The sequence below is a fragment of the Leiobunum rupestre genome, chromosome 7 (genome assembly GCF_980474605.1).
Source record: "Leiobunum rupestre chromosome 7, qqLeiRupe1.1.hap1, whole genome shotgun sequence".
Classification (NCBI taxonomy): domain Eukaryota; kingdom Metazoa; phylum Arthropoda; class Arachnida; order Opiliones; family Sclerosomatidae; genus Leiobunum; species Leiobunum rupestre.
In genome coordinates, this window is record NC_143390.1 from 22,560,346 (window position 1) to 22,578,814 (window position 18,469).

Genomic DNA, 18,469 nt, shown 5'->3' on the forward strand with positions numbered 1-18,469 from the left:
ATTTTCAAACAACGTAAATTACAAAACCTCATTCCTACTGAATTATCGTACAATTATCAATCTCGCACAATTGTCAATATCGTACATCCTACTGAATTATCGTACAATTTTGCCGATATCGTACGTTGTGATATCGTACATCGTACGGAAGATGAAATTATCGTACAGGCTGGCAACGCTGCTGAGTTCGCGCCGGAAGTCGGAAAAATCGGGCTCCATAGCAGGGTGAGAAATAAGGAATTTCAATAGATAACCCCAGATTATATTACTCACCTTTAGTTTTCTTTCATTTAGAAAATTTTTTAGAGCTACAGGCATGATCCATTATTGTTTTAAAACAATATAACGCAAAAATATCTGGTATCTTGAAAACCGTAAGTCAAAAACCACGGCGCCATTTTTTTTTTTTTTTCAAAATAAGAAAGATATTTATTTGGTGCCTAACTAGATGTCGGTAGCCGTGCCAGCTCCATGGAGGCAGTTTTTTCCGACTTCCGCCGGGAACTCAGTAAGAGCTTGCGTTTACGTGCAAGTAGCTTGATTTCGAATCTAGGGTACGTAGTTATATTATCTTTGATAAAAGTCAATCGACATAGGTTCTCACACAGGGTTAGAGACGGAGTTATGGACTAATGGCCTTTCGCAGAATGTCACAAGTGGCCTCAATCACACCGTGGGACCCGGCGTGGATCCCCGTTAGTACGCCAACCAATGTTTCTCGAAGACACCTCACGCTTCTTTCGTACGCCACAGTACCGATAGATGTGGCTTGAGAATAAAAGATTTTCAAAAGGCCCGCAAATGGCCGCTGGGCCGCTGTAAAAATAGAGCCATAGAACAAAGATAATTTAAACTTCGTACCCTAGATTCGAATACTGAGAGCTTTCCCATTCACGGTTTTGTTACGAAGCGTTTACCCTCTTCCGTCCGGCACGTGACCTCAGAAAAATCGGTTCCATCGGTTGCGGTAAGGCGCCATATTTAGGCCTAGATTTGTTTTATTTAAAACAAGAGTATTTATAGAAACACGCTTAATTGTAAATCATATATTTCCAATAAAAACTTACTTTAACAAATGGTAATTCTGGTGCTTGAATATCTTCTTTCGGTAATGATGCCAATCTTGAAGAATTTCTAAAATTTCAGGCAAATATTCCTTAAGAATGTCGATGTTAAACACGAAGCCTATTAAAATGGTAAATGAAATTGAATGAACTATTAAGTTTAGTCAAATTATGCTTGAATCGCTTGTAAGATTATATTACTCACCTTTAGTAAGTCTAGGTTTTTTCTTTCGATTTGAAACATTTTTAGTGCTATAATTGTGGTCCATCATGTTTTAAAACTTCGAGTTGAACGCAAAACGCGTCAAATTACGCACCGCAACTTCCAAAAAAAAATTAGTTTCTATCCCTAGATGGCAGTAGTGCGCCACCATTGGAGCGAATTTTTTCTGAGTTCCGGCGGGAAGTGGGTAAACGATATCGGCAACGCGCGAGAGAGTGATTTCGAATCTAGGGTACGAAGTTTAAATTATCTTTGCATAGAAATAGAAATGAATAGAACTGAACTCTGAGTAGCAGAAAGTATCGCTGTCGTCTGCTGTAAACTTCGCTCACCTAACACGGTTGCTATAAAATAAGAAAGATTAGATTAATATAGTTTTACTAATTAATTTAGTGTTTATTTTAATTAGAAATAATGAGTGACGCGATACTTTTTATTTTGGCTTTGATTATAGTTGGGTTGTTATTATTTTTGTCCGTATACGTTGTATCCTTTTTTGAAAGACAAAGGCCTAATAGTTGGTCACGCCATTTTTACTCTGAAAAAAATCGTTTGTGAAATTGTTTAATTCCTAAACTGTAAATTAGGTTATAACACTCTCTGATTTGGAATGTGACTACTTGAATGCGCAACAATGCTGCTCTAAACTGAACAGAGTAAGATTGAAATCCATTATGGTATTAAGGAGCGTATTTAACTGCCAATTTATTGTTTTTCATAGTGGATTGTACCAGAATTAGTGATGCACTGCATCAAAACTGTCTTTTTGTTGTTCACATTTCATTGGTTTCTGTTTTTACTCAACTTGCCAATGTCTGTCTGGCAAATTTACAAGTAATCACTCTTTTCAATACGAGTAATGTAATAAACCATGATGAATAATTAATGATTTTCATTATTAAGGCTTGTTATGGTGCCATCCGGTAATTTTGGAGTGTATGACCCCACCGAAATTCATAATAGGGGAAATTTGAAGCAACATATGCGGGACTCGATGATCAGACTGGCTTTCTACCTGATCTTCTTTTTTATTTACTTATATTGGTATAATTTTCTTTTAAATGTTTCGATTTAATAAGAAATGCATATCTTTATATTTATTGTCTGTGTTTTTTTTAAGCATGATTATTGCTTTGCTAACCAAAGTACCGGACTCTCAAGGCCCCAGCGGAGAATTTTAAATACATATACCTGCAAAATGTTTGTGAAAATTGTCAACAGTGGAACTATACGGAAAATGTTGAAATGTCCAAAACTTACATAATTTACCTACTTAATATTTCATATTGAAGAAAGCTAGATTTTACATGTTAATACATAAAATAGTAATAATTTATATCACCATAATTTTAAAGTCTGAAATGAAATCCATATAAAAGCTAAAAGTTAGATTAATCATTTAAAATGTATCCTAAGTGTGTATCAACTATTGTATGAATTTTTCACAATCCTAAATATTCCTATTTTAAGCATTAACTTGCCTAAATTAAGTCATTCTGGTCAAATGTTGTCCAAAACCATGTGTAACTATTCATTTTTCCATTTTATTGTTACTTGCGAATTCTGCTGTTTAAATTTATTTATTGTTTCATTAAATAGTTAAATAATATATTTTTTGTTGATATTTTATAAATCTCACTGACTCTAAAAAATCCTCATAAAATAGTCAAAATGTTTTAAAAAATGAGCTTTTCGTCTTGTTTTTTTTGTTTTCCGTTTTGCGCCTGTACGCTTGGGCCCTCTGTCGGCGCGAAATGGAAACTCCAATGACGTCATATTTTTAGAGCATTGTCCCAGAACTCTTTGCGTCGGAATAGTGGTGGACCCTCGTAAAAGTAATGTCGACCATGCAATGATGATGGATGAAGTTCCTGGCACTCAAAATAATACCGGACAACTTGGTTCGCCAGGAGGTGGATTAAATGTGGGTGGAAAACCAAATGACGAACTCAATCAGAGACCTCAATATTCAATTCCAGGGATTTTACATTTTATTCAACACGAATGGACCCGCTTCGAAATGGAGAGAGCTCAGTGGGAAGTGGAAAGGGCCGAATTACAGGTAAAGAACTCTTTGTTTTGGCCAAAATTCAACCCCACAATCGCCCCTGGTACATTCACGATTCAAATTGAAGTACTTTGTACAAATTTAATAGTCTCCGATATTCTTATAATCTCATTTACGCGTCAAGAGTTATTGTGGTCAACTTTGGTAATGGCCGCCATTTTTAAGAGTTTGAAATGTCGTTTGCTCGATTTGGCTGCTATCCAAAGAGCATATCGGGCTAGCCGCTAGTTTCGTCGTCGTGATTAACCCCTTTCTGCTATTTCTGTGGAGAAGAGTTACTGCGTAATCATTCAATAAAAACTAGAAGTCCCGAACGTAGGACCCAAAAAGAACCCCTCTCGTCACATTCCCTTTCGCTCCGATAGAGAAATCGCACCCAAAAACTAAGGCCCGAAACCTATTTATGGCTAAGCCTTGCGCGGATTAGGGCGAATTCACTAGGATTTTGACGGAAGACATGATCGCGGATAGGCCTTTCGTCCGTGATTGCTAAGAGAGTCTATCCTCCTACATAGGCTTATCTTTCAATGGAAAATTTTAGCAAACTATTTTGAATTTGGTAAATTATAAAATTTTGTGGCTCAATTTTTAAAGCCACGCCATCAGGTCTATTTCAATCGACCCAGATTTGACTGATTTTACTGAACTTGAAATTGTCACTCAAAGGTCAAGAGTCACTCATTCTCAACAATTCCCAATAATTTGCCTTAAACGTATTAATAAACAACAGAACACCGATATTATTTTAAAACCGTACATTGTATCTTCCAATTTTTTCTTCAAAACTTAGATAACATAGTTTATCAGTTTTCTTTTGATAAATACATTTCCATTATATGGCAATGATAATAGTACTTAGCTAAAACACGACTTTTTAAAATATTATAAACTGAGGCGACTAACCTATTTTGTCGATAAATTAACATTTTTGCAGACAAATAATATTTTATTAATAAAAATACAAACAAAGACTTCCTTTCGTGACAGATATTTTCCTGTATAAAGAGTCATCCGCGCTTATTTCTTTCTTAGTCAATTTCCTTTGATTTTTATAAACGGTTTTTATTATTTTTTACGTTATTTGAGGAAATTCGCCTTCCATTTGTCAGTGATCTTGGGAAATCGAATGAAACCAAATTACGCGAGAGAGAGAGGTGGGCGAAACTAAGGCAAGTGTGACTAGGTTTGTCCTTCAATTTATTTAGACCAAATGAATCGCCACTAATTAGTGAGTGGCCGATCGTTAACTCACTCTCCGCTGGTCTCCCGCCTCTCTCGTCGATAAGCCTCCGTTCCCAACAAACTCGAAAATCAATTAACTTATAGCTCGGCGTTCGACCGTAACCTGTCCTCGTAAAAAACGCACACCACCGCCACCAATGCGCAAATGGGTTAGCTAACGTAATCCCCCTTCGTGCGTGCATTTACAAATGGAACACTTTCGTTTCTTGGTCTTTGAACTTTTAAAGAACAACTAATCTGTTACGAGTTTTTGTTTTGGTCTAATGACCGTCAACGTGACTATTTCACGCGCTTGTAACCGCGTAACTTATTCTAAAGGGAGCGTGTACTTCTATTTCTGGTCGTACTATTGTCGTCGTTTATATTTCATATCGACATTTGTATTTTTTTTACAAATTTGTCGCAGTTGGTTTTTAATCAAGTTGAATAGAAACGTTCTTTTGGAAACTGTCAAAAATGAATCACGATTTTCGTTCTCTGTAGTTTTCATTCTCGAAATAAGCCCCTTGAAGAACTGGCTTCCCTGTAATTCACGCATTGTTGTTTTGGAGGGTGGAAACCATCTGCCCTTTACCCCCCCCCCTTCCCCTTCTTGAATCTCATTCCATTCGGGAGAAAAGGTCTGGCACGAGCGTGTGGGATGGTCTGTAATTATTTCGCGATACGGGGTGGAAAAACATTTATTTTCATCCTGACCCTCCTCTCATTATTTTAAAATCACGTCAATCGGTCTGTGACCTTAAGTTAAGGAAGCCAATCCGATTTTGATTTGTTTTAAACTCAATCTACGAATTCCACTTCAAAAGTTAATTTTTATGGTTGGTTAAAATCGAATTTACCTCGTCAAAATAACGAAAATACCCGAAACGTTTATACGCGTATTTGGCCGCTCGTTAATTGTTTAACGCGTTGAAGCGTGTTAAAAATTAAAGAGCGTCGTTTATGAGATACCAGATTAAAGACGGCTTTCCCTTTCGTATAAATGATAGAATTTCCCAAATGACGCGAGGCCTTGAAAAGTGTCCGTTGCGCTTATTAAAAGCTCTCTTTATTTACTGGCAAAGATTTTCTTTCTGGCCCGGTAAATGGCTCCCCGTTGAAAGACGGCCGTCGCGTTTGTTTGCGGAGTCGAGTCCGAGGCCTCTTCTTGTTTATTCGACGCGCTCTCGCAAATCCACCCTCTACTTAACGCTAGACCGCGGAGTCACTTACAAATTACACCGCTTCTGGATTAAAATCCTTCGCATTTTTTACAGTCGGTTATCGAAGCTGCGAATGTAAATTTAGCCTCTTTTTACGAACCCAAAAACTATTCTTTTAGTCGCAAAACGCGTTTCAACTCCCATCTTTCGGCGGGAAGGGGGGAGCATTCTCGTCCGATGCCGAGCCGGAGACCTATTTTTGGATCCTTTTCTGTTTAATCTGTAGATTGATACTCTGAATACCCCGATGCGTCTCTCTTACACGCGCTACTCTCTGCCAAATAAGCCAGTGACGTAAGCCTTGGCACGTCCGCCCAAAATGAACTAACTTATCGCATCGCGCTGTCTAAGCTCTTTTTACAATTACGTATTCGTATTTTCACTACTAGCAAATATATAACCAGGGTTGTCGTGGGTCAGGAAAAACGGGGAATTTGAAAATTATTAATTTTTTTAAAACTTTAAAAATTTTCATTTTTGGAAATTGATTTAAAAGAGCGGCTAAGGTTTGTAAACGTGGACTTATTTATTACGGGGTTGCCACGGGTCAGGGAAAAATCAAGGAATTTTCAGAATTTGAAAAAAGTCGGGGAATTTAAACTCTAACCAGAATAATAACCTACACTAAAATAAAAGCTGAAGTAAAAAGATTTAAATCTGATAAAAGTGAAATATAAAGTTCCAAAATGACGAATTTTGGACAGGAAAAATTTATTAAAGTTGTCAGTGAATTTGAAACTGAAATTTTTGTGGTAATCCTATATTAGTTAAAACATTACCAGAAGAGTCAGCTTTATATAAAATTGTAAGCTGAAGAAAACTTATCAACTTTCGCTAAAAATAGAATTTAAAATAAACTAATTTTGCTCTTAAAATGGCAGGGAAAAATCTCTAAAATAGGCCAGGAAAAAGACTGGGAATTTGGTTCTGAAAAATATTACGTCACTCCTGATGACGTAAAACCCGTTAAATTTGTAACGATTTAGGGGGAAACTAAATCATAAACGATAAAATTTGCTACTCTTATTTAAATTTATTCCTTTTGACGACTGTATTTGAAATCCAGCGCCGCGGTTCACGCCTTTGACTGAATTACGTAAAAAATAATTGCTGTATAAGCGCGGTCTCAGCGTTCCTCTGGTAGCGCTGTATTTTCTAGAAATACCCTCCTACGTTAGATAATTCTTTCGAGGAAGAAAGAAAGGCATTTTACCTCTCAACGCCATTTATATTTAAAAAAATAGCGCGTGGGAAGTCACGGCGTGTAATTACTTTTTTTTCTCTCTCTCTTTTAGATTTTTTACCGAGCGACGGGTTTTGTTACGCAAATTAGAACCCCCTTCCCTCAATTCTGGTTCCTCTTTCGGATAAATAACAGGTTGACCACAGTTCCTATTTTTCCTATTTTTTCCTATAATTTAACGCATTTCCTTTTTCTCCTATAATTTCATTAATTTTCCTATAATATCCTATATTTTAACTTAAACGTCTGAAGAAATTAAAATAGTTGATATTTTACCCTTAGAAGTCTTCACATTGTCCTAGTTTTTAAAGATGCTTATTTCCAACCCTGTTTCGCCGATAGTTTTCGACTATTTCTATCGGTTATCCACTTTATTTTGAATGGGGTGGTGGAATTGTTAGCACTTTCGGCTCGCAGCAAGAGGAGCCGGGCTTGCGGCACTGGGTGAAAACTCGGAACAACTCCTTCCGCGTTGAGTTTGCAAGTTCTCTCCCCACTGGTTCAAGGGGTTTTCCCCCGAGTTCTTCGGTTTCCCCTTCCATAAAAACTTGTCGAGGTTAACGGTAATAGTTAAGTCTAGGGAGCTGTTGGCTCGATCTCGTGGCATGCAGGGCTTGCCACCACCCTCCTACGCGTTGTAACCCGGCCACCTGAATTAATGGCTTCAAAAGTCGTTTGATGACTTAGGCCCAAGGTGGTGCCTTGGGTATTAGCCTAGCTGATTATGTTATTCCCCCTTTAAATAATTTTGACAACCGTTTTCTCTTATTGTATAATTAATTTTCTCCCATTTCTTCCTTTTTTCCCCAATTTTCTTCCTACATTTTCCTTTTCCCCCCAATTTTCTTCCTATATTTCACTGATAAATATTCTAGGAATTAAAAATATTCTGTGGTCACCCTGAAATAAACAAAATTGTTAATATAAAAGTAAGGCGCTGTTTCCCTTCGTTTCCATTTACCCGAAGGTAATCGACTTTTAAACGATTTCGATATTCGTATTTTTGTTTCTAAGCCTCGTGTCGTAGGCCAAGTCCCTCTCGTTCATCGACTGATGTCGCCGAAATATGATTCCATTTGATAATGTTATTAGGGATGTTATTGGGCGTCGTAAAACGGCTGGGTGGGCTGCCCTCCCCCGCTGCAGCCGCCGTCCGAATGGAAATTGGCGCGCGGGGGGAGAGAAACTTGGTTAAAGAGTGTAACTGTAAAATTTCAAAGGCGAACATTTACTCTTCGGCTCTGTTTGGAACATTGAATTGGGAATAATACTGCTAGAATTACAATTACGATTTCGGTTGCCATGGTTACGCGGGACCTGTTCTGATAAGACTAAGAAATTCATCTTCATAATTAGGCGGTAGCGCCATCTATTTTCTGTAAAGTTATATGGCTAAAAATAAATAATTATTAGCTAACTCACCGAAACTTGAGTTAAAAAGGATCGTGTTGACAGAATAAAATTATTTTTAAACAACTTTAAAGGTTTGTTTGTTACGAGTAATCATACATTTCAATTTCGCATCAGATTCGCGAAAAATTCAATTGCAATATAGTTTCCACCACTAGAGACAGATGCCGCCATGGTAGAACGATAAAGTTGATAAAGTCTAATTATTGAACGAAATTGGTCCCACGCCAGCCAGATTTAGTTGTACCTCTATTTATTCCCAACTCAATGGTTTGGAACTAACAAGGAGAGTACCCGAGGTGTTTATTTCCGATTTTGTTCAAAGTCGGTCGTAATGTAGACCTATATGAAATTTCCCAAATGGAGACGTTGCACTACCCATTCGATTTGATATGGTAACCGAAAATGTTTTTGACCACTTAAAACAAAAAAATCTCCATTTAAAAAAGCATGGGATTTTGTTCAGTCGGCCGTGTAATGTAGACCTATGTGAGATATGAAATTTCCCAAAAGGAGAATGTTTTTCACCACTTCAAACAAAATATCTCCATTGGGATTATCGGTTTCACGAAAATTTAAAAAAAAAATTAAAATCACGAAATGGGTAATTTTTACCGCATTTAGGTAAATTTCATCAAGTTTGGGTAAAATTGTAACAATTTTGGGGTAAAATAAGGAAAACAAAAATAAGATTTTTTCCTTATTTTACCCCAAAATTGTTCCACTTTACCCAAACTTGATGAAATTTACCTAAATGCGGTAAAAATTACCCATTTCGTGATTTTAAAATTTTTAAATGGGAGATTTTTGTTTTAAGTGGTCCAAAACATTTTCGGTTGCCATGGCAAATCGAATGGGTTGTGCAACGTCTCCTTTTGGGAAATTCCATATGTCATGCAGGTCTACATTACGGCTGACTTTGAACAAAATCGACATTAAACACCTCGGGTACTCTCCTTGTTAGTCCAGCGTTGCCAGGTCCCAAAACTGAAATTATAGTATCCAAGCCCAAAAATAATCGGAATTATCTAGAAAATTATAGTACACAAGTACGGCCAGCTTTGATTACTCGCTATAGCGTGGTAGCACTTGATCATGGTTGGCCGTTACTCGCGTATTTATTGTCACCCACTTCCAAGTTCAACGGCCTATTTCGTTCCTACAACACTCATGATTAGTCGGCTGTATTTGCGAGTCTAAGACGGTACAAACCAAACACTCCAAGGGATATAATATTTCCATTCTTAGCCTACTAGAAGTAATATAACAGACTGGAAACTGCGTTCTAAAGTTAACAAAGAGATACTTTCTAAAATTTATTTAATTATCGCACAAATATCGGAAATATAGTAAAATTATTGCATAAAGCGTACTATACAGGGTGTTTCAGAAGTCAGTACAGTAACTTTGAGATGTTATAGGGGTTGAGTAAAGATGTATGACTGTCTTTGTCGCGATCCTCCGCGACGAATAGGAAAAGCGCTATTTAGAGAGCGGTAAAATTTGGCCTAAAAACGCCTAAATGTAAGTAAAATTCCTACTACCCCTTTAAAACCGGTTTTCTATCTGTTCGTTGGTAGCTTACATTTAGTCGTTTTTAGGCCAAACTTCTACGCTCTCTAGCGCTTTTCCTATTCGTCGCAGTCATACATCTTTACTCAACCCCTATAACACCTCAAAGTTACTGTACTGACTTCCGAAACTCCCTGTATAGTACGCGATTGAAATTATAGTACGGAGAAAATCAAAAGGTAATATTATCGAAATGTACTGTAATTATTGTACGTTTGGGATTCTACGCCGGAAATGGTCACGAGGAATTTGGGTAGGGGGGGGGGGGGTTAGCGGTCTCAGGTGGTGGCTCGATGCGGGGAGGGGGGGGGGGATGCGAGCGTGACGCACACTATCATCTCTAATTCTCTCTCTCTCTTCAAACATTTCCCTCCCCCTTTCTCCATTCTATCCATTCGCATCGTTCTTCTCCCGCTCAGCCTCCAAAGATCACTCTTCGGCGGGGGAGGGAGAGGATCAGGATGACGCTTTCGGTACAAGCTCTTCTTCTTCGAGGGGAGGCTCTTTTTCAGTTTGGGGCGTCCTCCCCCGCTAGAATGGGACGGGGGGCGCCGTTTCTTTCATCCGCGCTGACTTCTCCCATCCGAAGGGATTCTTTAAGACTCCATTGAAAAGTTCGCGACTCGGGGGCTATTTATTACTACGGCGTAGCGGACACGATGAAGAAAAGACGAAACTTTGAATTTAATCCACGTGGCCGTCCTTCCGAAGCCGTATGAAAAGCGGCTTTTTAGTTGGACCCCAACCAATGGGAATCGAGCCAGACTGAGTGACGTTCTCAACCGAATCTCTCGCCTTTCCTTCCGCGAGTTTAGAATTTTATTTTGGAAAACGGTTGTGGATAAAAAAAATATTATAAATCTAATTTGAAACTGTTTCGATTAGTTACGTAGATATATTTGGGTCTTAAATGTTGGCTTCCTAGCGTTCGTCAGGGTTCGTACACTACCTGGAAAAATTGGAAAAGGTCAGGGAATTTTAAAAAGTTTCGAAAAGGTCAGGGAATTTTAAAAAGTTTCGAAAAGGTCAGGGAATTTTAAAAAGTTTCGAAAAGGTCAGGGAATTTTAAAAAGTTTCGAAAAGGTCAGGGAATTTTAAAAAGTTTCGAAAAGGTCAGGGAATTTTAAAAAGTTTCGAAAAGGTCAGGGAATTTTAAAAAGTTTCGAAAAGGTCAGGGAATTTTAAAAAGTTTCGAAAAGGTCAGGGAATTTTAAAAAGTTTCGAAAAGGTCAGGGCATTTTAAAAAGTTTCGAAAAGGTCAGGGAATTTTAAAATGTTTCGAAAAGGTCAGGGAATTTGAAAATGTTTCGAAAAGGTCAGGGAATTTGAAAATGTTTTGAAAAGGTCAGGGAATTTGAAAATGTTTCCAAAAGGTCAGGGAATTTGAAAATGTTTCGAAAAGGTCAGGGAATTTGAAAATGTTTCGAAAAGGTCAGGGAATTTGAAAATGTTTCGAAAAGGTCAGGGAATTTGAAAATGTTTCGAAAAGGTCAGGGAATTTGAAAATGTTTCGAAAAGGTCAGGGAATTTGAAAATGTTTCGAAAAGGTCAGGGAATTTGAAAATGTTTCGAAAAGGTCAGGGAATTTGAAAATGTTTCGAAAAGGTCAGGGAATTTGAAAATGTTTCGAAAAGGTCAGGGAATTTGAAAACGTTTCGAAAAGGTCAGGGAATTTGAAAACGATTCCAAAAGGTCAAGGAATTTGAAAATGGTCCCAAAAAGTAAGGCCAATAAATTTTTGAAAGTAAATATTTTTCAAGATTTTAATCTCAAACCATTCATTTATTCTACAAAAATAGTCAGGGGAAACCTGGAAATGTCAGGGAATTTAATTCCGGAAATTTTGTACGAACCCTGTTCGTATAGGTTGTTACGGGTGAACATTTTTTATTTGTAAATAACGAATTACAGACGTCGTATCTCTTGGAAAGTCGGGAAAGTGAAATATTGGCGCTAGTTACGTCGACTGTAGTGGCGAAGATGATTTAAAGATGGGGAAAGTGTCGCTTTACGGGTGGTAGTAACCTTGGCTTCTAATCTTTTCGAACGCGCCTTTCAATAGTCGGCGGCAACGAGTAGAAAGTGAGCCACCCCACCACTCATTCTCGTCTGGAACGAAGACCGAAATATCTGGCAACCTTCGTTCTCTCAGTGACCGCTTCCGAGGAAGTCTGGAAGAGGCTGAAATCCGCTTTGTCGGCGACAGTGTCTCTGGCGTGTCGTTCCTACTCCGCCAGTAGAAAATGGTCACGCGCGCTCTATTTGGAAAGTGACAAATCTCCCCGCGAGAAAGATGCGTGTAGTAGACGCGACACTCCCGATACACACACACACATCTCTCTTGCATCCTTTCTCTCTCTCTCTTCCGGCAAATGTGATTAGCGAAGTTAGCACCCTAGCGCGCCTAACCCGCTTTTACATTGACGGCTGACTCGGCGTCCTTACATTTTTAGAATATATTTCCATCGTCGTCATTTTCGCCCGAGGGGTAAGACACTCTGCGAACTCGGTGTACACTGCCGTACTTTTGACAGTGCTAAATGGAACTCGCGAACTCTTGAAAATATGTACCTTTAACAGTGCTAAATGCACGAACTCGGTGTAGAGATTATCTGAGAATGTCTTACCCCTCGTTCTCGTTCACATTTAATACTCTTACAGGGTTCCCATATATTTTCCTATATTTCTGAAATGGTCTTTTAAAGCAACTGTCGGCTCTATCATTGCCACCTGTATTATGACAAGGCCCCTGTTATTAGAGATGGCCATGAATCTATTCGATTCTTCGAAAAACGCGACTTTACTGGAGAGCGTAGTGCCATCTTTAAATGGCAGAGGAAGCTAAAATTGAAAATAGTGAAACGATAACCTAAATTATATATCCCATATAAAATATATTGTAAAAAAATACTAAAATTTAAGTTATTGTCAATTTTAAAAACGAGAGGGGTACTTTTATGTCGCTTGTTTTGGGTCAAAATGTAGCTTAAGCATCTTGTTTTGATGTCGACGCTAGCGACATCTGTTGAGAAAAGAGCTACTTAACGCTGAGCCGACACTTGCTTTAAAATCCTATTATTCCATTTTTTAACCTATGTTTCCTATATTTTTAGCATATTCGGTTAAAACCAGGCTTGGCTAATATCAGGCTTTTGAGATTTTTCCCAGTGTAAATGTATTTAACAGACAACGCAAAAAAATCTAATATCAGGTAGTACTAAAACTCCTAATATATGTATTTATCCTAGTGTACATGGTTTTAGTAGACGCTTCAGAAAAGTTTTAGTTTCGTACTTTCGTTATTTTTTTGATATATACAAAGTGGTGTCGACCCAAGGCCTTAGGCACCACGTAATTTCGTATTACGTCTTTTGCAGGTTTGGCAAAATCTGTGTGTTTTCCAAAAGAACAAAAATACTTTTTTATTGTTTAAAACGCAATTCGTAGTTTTAAACTGTTTTTAATTCAAACTTAAAAAAAAACATTGTTTAAACCACGTTTTAAACTCTTCTTCATACTTACCTATATCACTAGAATTTTTAAATTATTAGATAAAGTTTTAATTTAGGGCGGGCTAGCATCAGATTTATTAGCCCTCCAACGTCGTTATAGCTGTCAGCTAGGTTATATAAGCATAATAGGATATTAATAGGATATTTATATCAGGAAAAACACTGAAAAGGATAGTGCCGAATTTAAACAATTTCATCAAAGCCTGACATTTTAAAAATATACTTCCGCTCTTGGGTGACACGTTTTATAAGTAAATGGACAAGGATAAGAACGTAGGCTAAGACAAAGGAAATCCGTAAATTTTATAATCTTAATTAATGAAAAATCATAGAAGCATCTTAGTTCAATAAGTATATTCAGAAGTTGATAATAAGCTCCAGCTGCAGGAGTATAGTTTGTTGGTTTCGTAAACGTAGATCCTACTGTTGTTTGCTAGTCTGGCGCATTATCTGAATCAGGACCTTTTTATATAACTCCTTTTTGAATTAATTATCACGTAAACGCGCTGGAAAAAGTTGGTTTATGGACGTACTATTTTTGACTTATTTTATTCAACCTTGGACGACAGCGCGTCACAACTCGTCAACCAGGATGTTGAATGAAAAACGAGTAAATAAATTAGATACTCCCTCCAACCCAAAATGGTGTTACTATCAGCTTCTGCTAGTGTCTATAATTTATAAATTGTATGGCGTCACGATTATTCTTCACAATGTGACTATCGAAATGCACCAACATGTGGCGTATAGAAAACCATATTACTTCACAACCTTACGAAAGACTTCTTGAATTTTATTTAAAGGGGGAAGACTACAGTAGCCATTGTCTACTTTCGCGCTATTTCAAGCTGAACTCTTATAATTTTGTATTTTAACTTATAAAATTATTATTTCAGTGTAAAACAGCCTCTTGTTTAGTGCTTGAAATAATTTTTACAATTTTAAATTTAAAAGTAATTAAGTTATTACGTTATAATTCGGACCCCCGGAGCTAAACAAGTTGGGCAAGGCCCAAACTAACCTTTAGTTAGGACCTTATATCTCGTTAACTATTAATATTATAATTATAAAAATTATTTTAAGCACTAGAGGAAGGTTCAGCCTAATAAGAAAAATATAATTCAATTATGTAATTGTTAAAACAGAAACGTTCAGCTTGAACGAAAAAGAGGCTTTTACTGTATTCTTCCCCCTTAACAGAAACAAGGATCTCTGGAGTTCAATAAAACAATATATATAGGTTTTAAACGAGATCCAATTTCATAGCGGACCTTCGAATCAAACTCTTTATTATCAAGTCCTTTGCCTTTCTTGTCGCAATAGCAGTACATCAATCGAGCAATTGTTTGTCTAATAAACCTCATTACTTATCATTGAAGTTAATTTAAAGTAATTTTACTATAGTTTTGTGACAATTTAAGTGATTTATAATTTGGTTCCTTCAAACGTTGCAAGAAGGTTTTTATTAAATATTTTTAACCATATTTTCAGTAATTTATCCTATAATATACTTTATTTTCGAAATATTTATCAAATCTTATGTCATTTTTTACCTTCAAAGTGTTTCGGTCTTTCACCCTGATTATTTATTTCCGGTATTTTTCATATTTCTAGAAATTATTAGCAAATAGATTTTAATTTTTTTGTTTGTCAAAATTACACGTGGTATATTTAATATTAATATCTTAAAGGTGAAATTGATCAATCCAAACGACGATTTTTGACATATTTATTAATTTATTTAATGATATTAATATATATAAATATCTGTTTGATATTAATTAATTTTCGGTATATTTGTGATATTAATATTTATCAATATCTGTTTGACATAAATGTATTTCAAGACATATTTGTGATATATGTCGAAAATGAATGTCAAAACGATATCTATGATATTAAGATTTCGAAATATCTGTTGGGCAATTTTCGACATATATCTAGGAAATTACATCTAATTTGTCTGACAGTAATTAATTCGTTGACTTATATAAATAAAAGGGTTTGACCCCGTGACCTTTAATTGAAAGATATCCGTAGTTATTCGATGTTTATAGAATAAAAAAGATGATTGTGAAAAAATCAATTTCCAGCGGGAGAGTGTTAACAACTTTGGTCGATTTATGGAGACTGAAGCTTTCTCGAGACAATAGATTCGCTCATCGATAGTTTCTCTCCGTCATTGAGTAAGCCTTGCTATCGATCAGCGACACCTAAGCGTACCGTCTCTCTCGGGCCACTCGCACGCCGCCATTCTGATTAGCAACGCGTCGCGTAACCCGCCACGATAAAATATGTCAACCTCTATCTACCGTCGTTTGCGCCAAATATCCGTCGCTAAAAGGTCGTTTTGCAAGAATCCGAAAGAGGTAGAGGCTCGCTTGACCGGAGAAAGTCGGCCCGTAATACTTCCGCTTTGCTTATCTCCGAGACGTTAGCCTTTTCCTCGAAGAAAGTAAAAACCTTATGACGTCATGCTAAGTAGCTGCCGGGGTTGAAGGGCTATTTTCCGGTTCGCCTATCAATAAAAATCCCGAGTCCGTGCCAAGAAATATATATTTATGGATTTTTCCACCCTCAAAATGGTATTTCCGAAATCTGCTAACCTAATACGGTCCATTTTCGTAGTACCTCTACGTGGACGGCGCCATTTATTACGTATCAAGCTTTCGCGGCCGAACTAAATCGGAATGTCCGCCTCCGTTGTAATCCCAAATAAACGTTCACTCGATCCGATTCCAAAAATATCTCTCTATAGTTTGGAGAACAACTTTTCGTTTCGCGGTGGTCAATCAATCGTAAATCCAAAGGAAGAGGTTTGCGCGGCCCCGTTTCACTTCGTCCCAGCAGTCGCTCCATGGCGGAGGGTTCCTCGATGTGAGAGGCTTACTAGTCGCGTCGTTTTCAGCCCTTTCTCGAGGACGTCCGCCTTCGCTTTGTTGCTCCGTTTGACCGTGTTATTATTTTTTTTATCTTTTTTTTTCGAACAAAAACGTGTTGAAAGACAGATAGAGAATCGTCGCTTTTCTTTGGATCACCGGAGATATCATTGAATCACACCGCGGACAGGGTTGGACGTAAGGCACTAGTCACGGCATTTGACTACTAAAATAAATGCTCTGACTAATAAAATTAATCGAAATCTGGGGCTCACTAGTCAATTTGACTAATGAAAAATGTACCTAAATATTCATAAATAATGGCCAATATGGCGTATCATAAATTCCTCATTCATCATTTTATTTATAAAAAATCATAACATTCTTGTAGATCTTGTAGAAAATCAAGAGTCCACTCCACCTCACACAAGTTCTGATTCAGAATCTATATATCATGTTAATGCGTCATTTGATGATATTATCAATGAAAATATTTTCAACTAGTCAAAAAAACTAGTCGTGAAAAAATTGTGATAATAATTCTGTTGGGTAAAGCGAAATGTTGGCCGTGTTTCTTGTTTTTATAGCCCTTTTTATACCCCTACTAGTCAGTGACTACTAAAATAAATTAATATAGAGGTTCACTAGTCAGGCTGACTAAAAAAAAAATCCTTATGTCCAACCCTGACCGAGGCCCGCCTGTTTCTGATGTTTTTACTTTATCTTCCGCCCATTTGAAATTCCAATTCTTCTCGCCAATTCGCCCGCGCCGGATGGATTTCATTTTTACACAATAATAGGGGATTTGTATGTATTAGTTTCGCCAGTGTTCGCGCGACTTATCGCGGTACGTTAGAGGTCAATCGATTGGAAATATCATGTCCTCACCGGTATTGTTATCATTTGTGGAATCGGGACCCCGGAAGTGGGGCATCTGCCCATTTTACTGATTTTGGGTGATTTTCGAATTTAAATCTTAATATTTTTTTAAATTAAAAGAAACTTGGTAGAATATTATATTTTTAGTTAGTACTGGTCATTTCTGAACTACGTTTTCGGCTAGGAGCAACAAACACAACAACCCACGCACGCAAGGAGAACGTAACCCGTCAAAAGTCGTTCATTTTCTTGTGTACAATTTTAATTGGTTAGACCAAAGACTATGGGTGGAACACCTTTCATAGTCTTTGGTTAGACGCTTTAGCGCCTGCTGCCGTCGGAAGGCGAAAATTAGGAAATTGTCTTCCCCCTTTCCATAAAACGTTCAGCGTAAAGGCTCGTCCAATGAAATTTGTACACAGCCCTGCGTTAGCGTGTTTAAAGGCTAGCTGCGTTCACCTTGTGTTCGTTGCATTAAGAAATTTTAATTTTACGTGAATTTTTTGGCAAATTCGCGGGACCCCACAACCCGCGTAGCGTGTACGCACTATTGTCATATTTGAATTTCGTGCCAATTGACACAGGCGCCTCTAACGCGTTCGCGTTTCCCTACTTTAATTCCAAAACCAGGTAACTCAAAAATTTATTTTTCGATAAAATTCCTCTTGGGTTTATTAAGTTGATGTACACAAGATGATTGGAAATTTGTTCAAATTTAAATTTAATAGTTAAAATTAGTTAATACATCGGGGGGATTGTGTTTACTTAATGTCCGCCCATATATATCTCGCCATCCCACTAAGCCGGCAGTAATTTTTTTTTATAATAATAATAATAATAATAATAATAATCAGCTAGGCTAATACCGAAGGCACCACCTTAGGCCTAAGTCATCAAGCGACTTTTGAAGCCTTTTAATTCAGGTGGCCGGGTTACAATGCGTAGGACAATCTAATTACGATTATCATTCAGCGTCATACTTACGTGTTTATTACGTAACTTATGGGAATAAAGTGTTTTAGAAAATCATTAGTGGAATTCAAACGCGGCACTTAAAATGGTTCCAGCTTTGAAGCGGAAATTACGACCGTTCTAACTGTTGATAAAATTGCAACTTTTCTCTCTCTCGCACGTCGAAGAAATAACGAACGGGCGCCGCTGCCGCTAATAATGAT

The 18,469-nt window shown here is 37.3% G+C and overlaps 2 protein-coding genes across 6 annotated transcripts in view; both read left to right on the plus strand.

Annotated features, from left to right (window-relative positions):
- The first annotated feature begins 1,571 nt into the window (after nucleotides 1-1,571).
- cnir (cornichon-like protein) lies at nucleotides 1,572-2,925 on the plus strand. Its single transcript, XM_090152810.1, has 5 exons — nucleotides 1,572-1,773; nucleotides 1,875-1,943; nucleotides 2,009-2,121; nucleotides 2,191-2,331; nucleotides 2,408-2,925. Exons 1-5 carry the CDS (start codon nucleotides 1,702-1,704, stop codon nucleotides 2,466-2,468), a joined length of 456 nt encoding a protein of 151 aa, XP_090008936.1. The 5' UTR covers nucleotides 1,572-1,701; the 3' UTR covers nucleotides 2,469-2,925.
- A 141-nt stretch (nucleotides 2,926-3,066) lies between these two features.
- The window catches only part of Cka (Connector of kinase to AP-1), a 32,378-nt gene continuing 16,975 nt past the window's right edge, over nucleotides 3,067-18,469 (plus strand). For 3 of the 5 annotated variants that reach the window (XM_090154798.1, XM_090154799.1, XM_090154801.1), the window contains exon 1: nucleotides 3,068-3,349. In XM_090154798.1, the coding sequence (XP_090010924.1) occupies nucleotides 3,140-3,349 (210 nt within the window). In that variant the 5' untranslated portion in view covers nucleotides 3,068-3,139. Of the gene's footprint in view, nucleotides 3,350-18,469 lie in introns of all 5 variants that reach the window. The other 2 variants (XM_090154796.1, XM_090154797.1) reach the window with 1 other exon arrangement.

Coding starts and splice junctions, on each gene's coding strand:
- cnir (XM_090152810.1), top strand. CDS start 1,702: ATGAGTGACGCGATACTTTTTATTTTGGCTTTGATTATAGTTGGGTTG. Junction 1,774..1,874: donor TATTTTTGTCCGTATACGTT/GTATCCTTTTTT, acceptor ACTGTAAATTAG/GTTATAACACTCTCTGATTT. Junction 2,332..2,407: donor TTTTTTATTTACTTATATTG/GTATAATTTTCT, acceptor GTTTTTTTTAAG/CATGATTATTGCTTTGCTAA.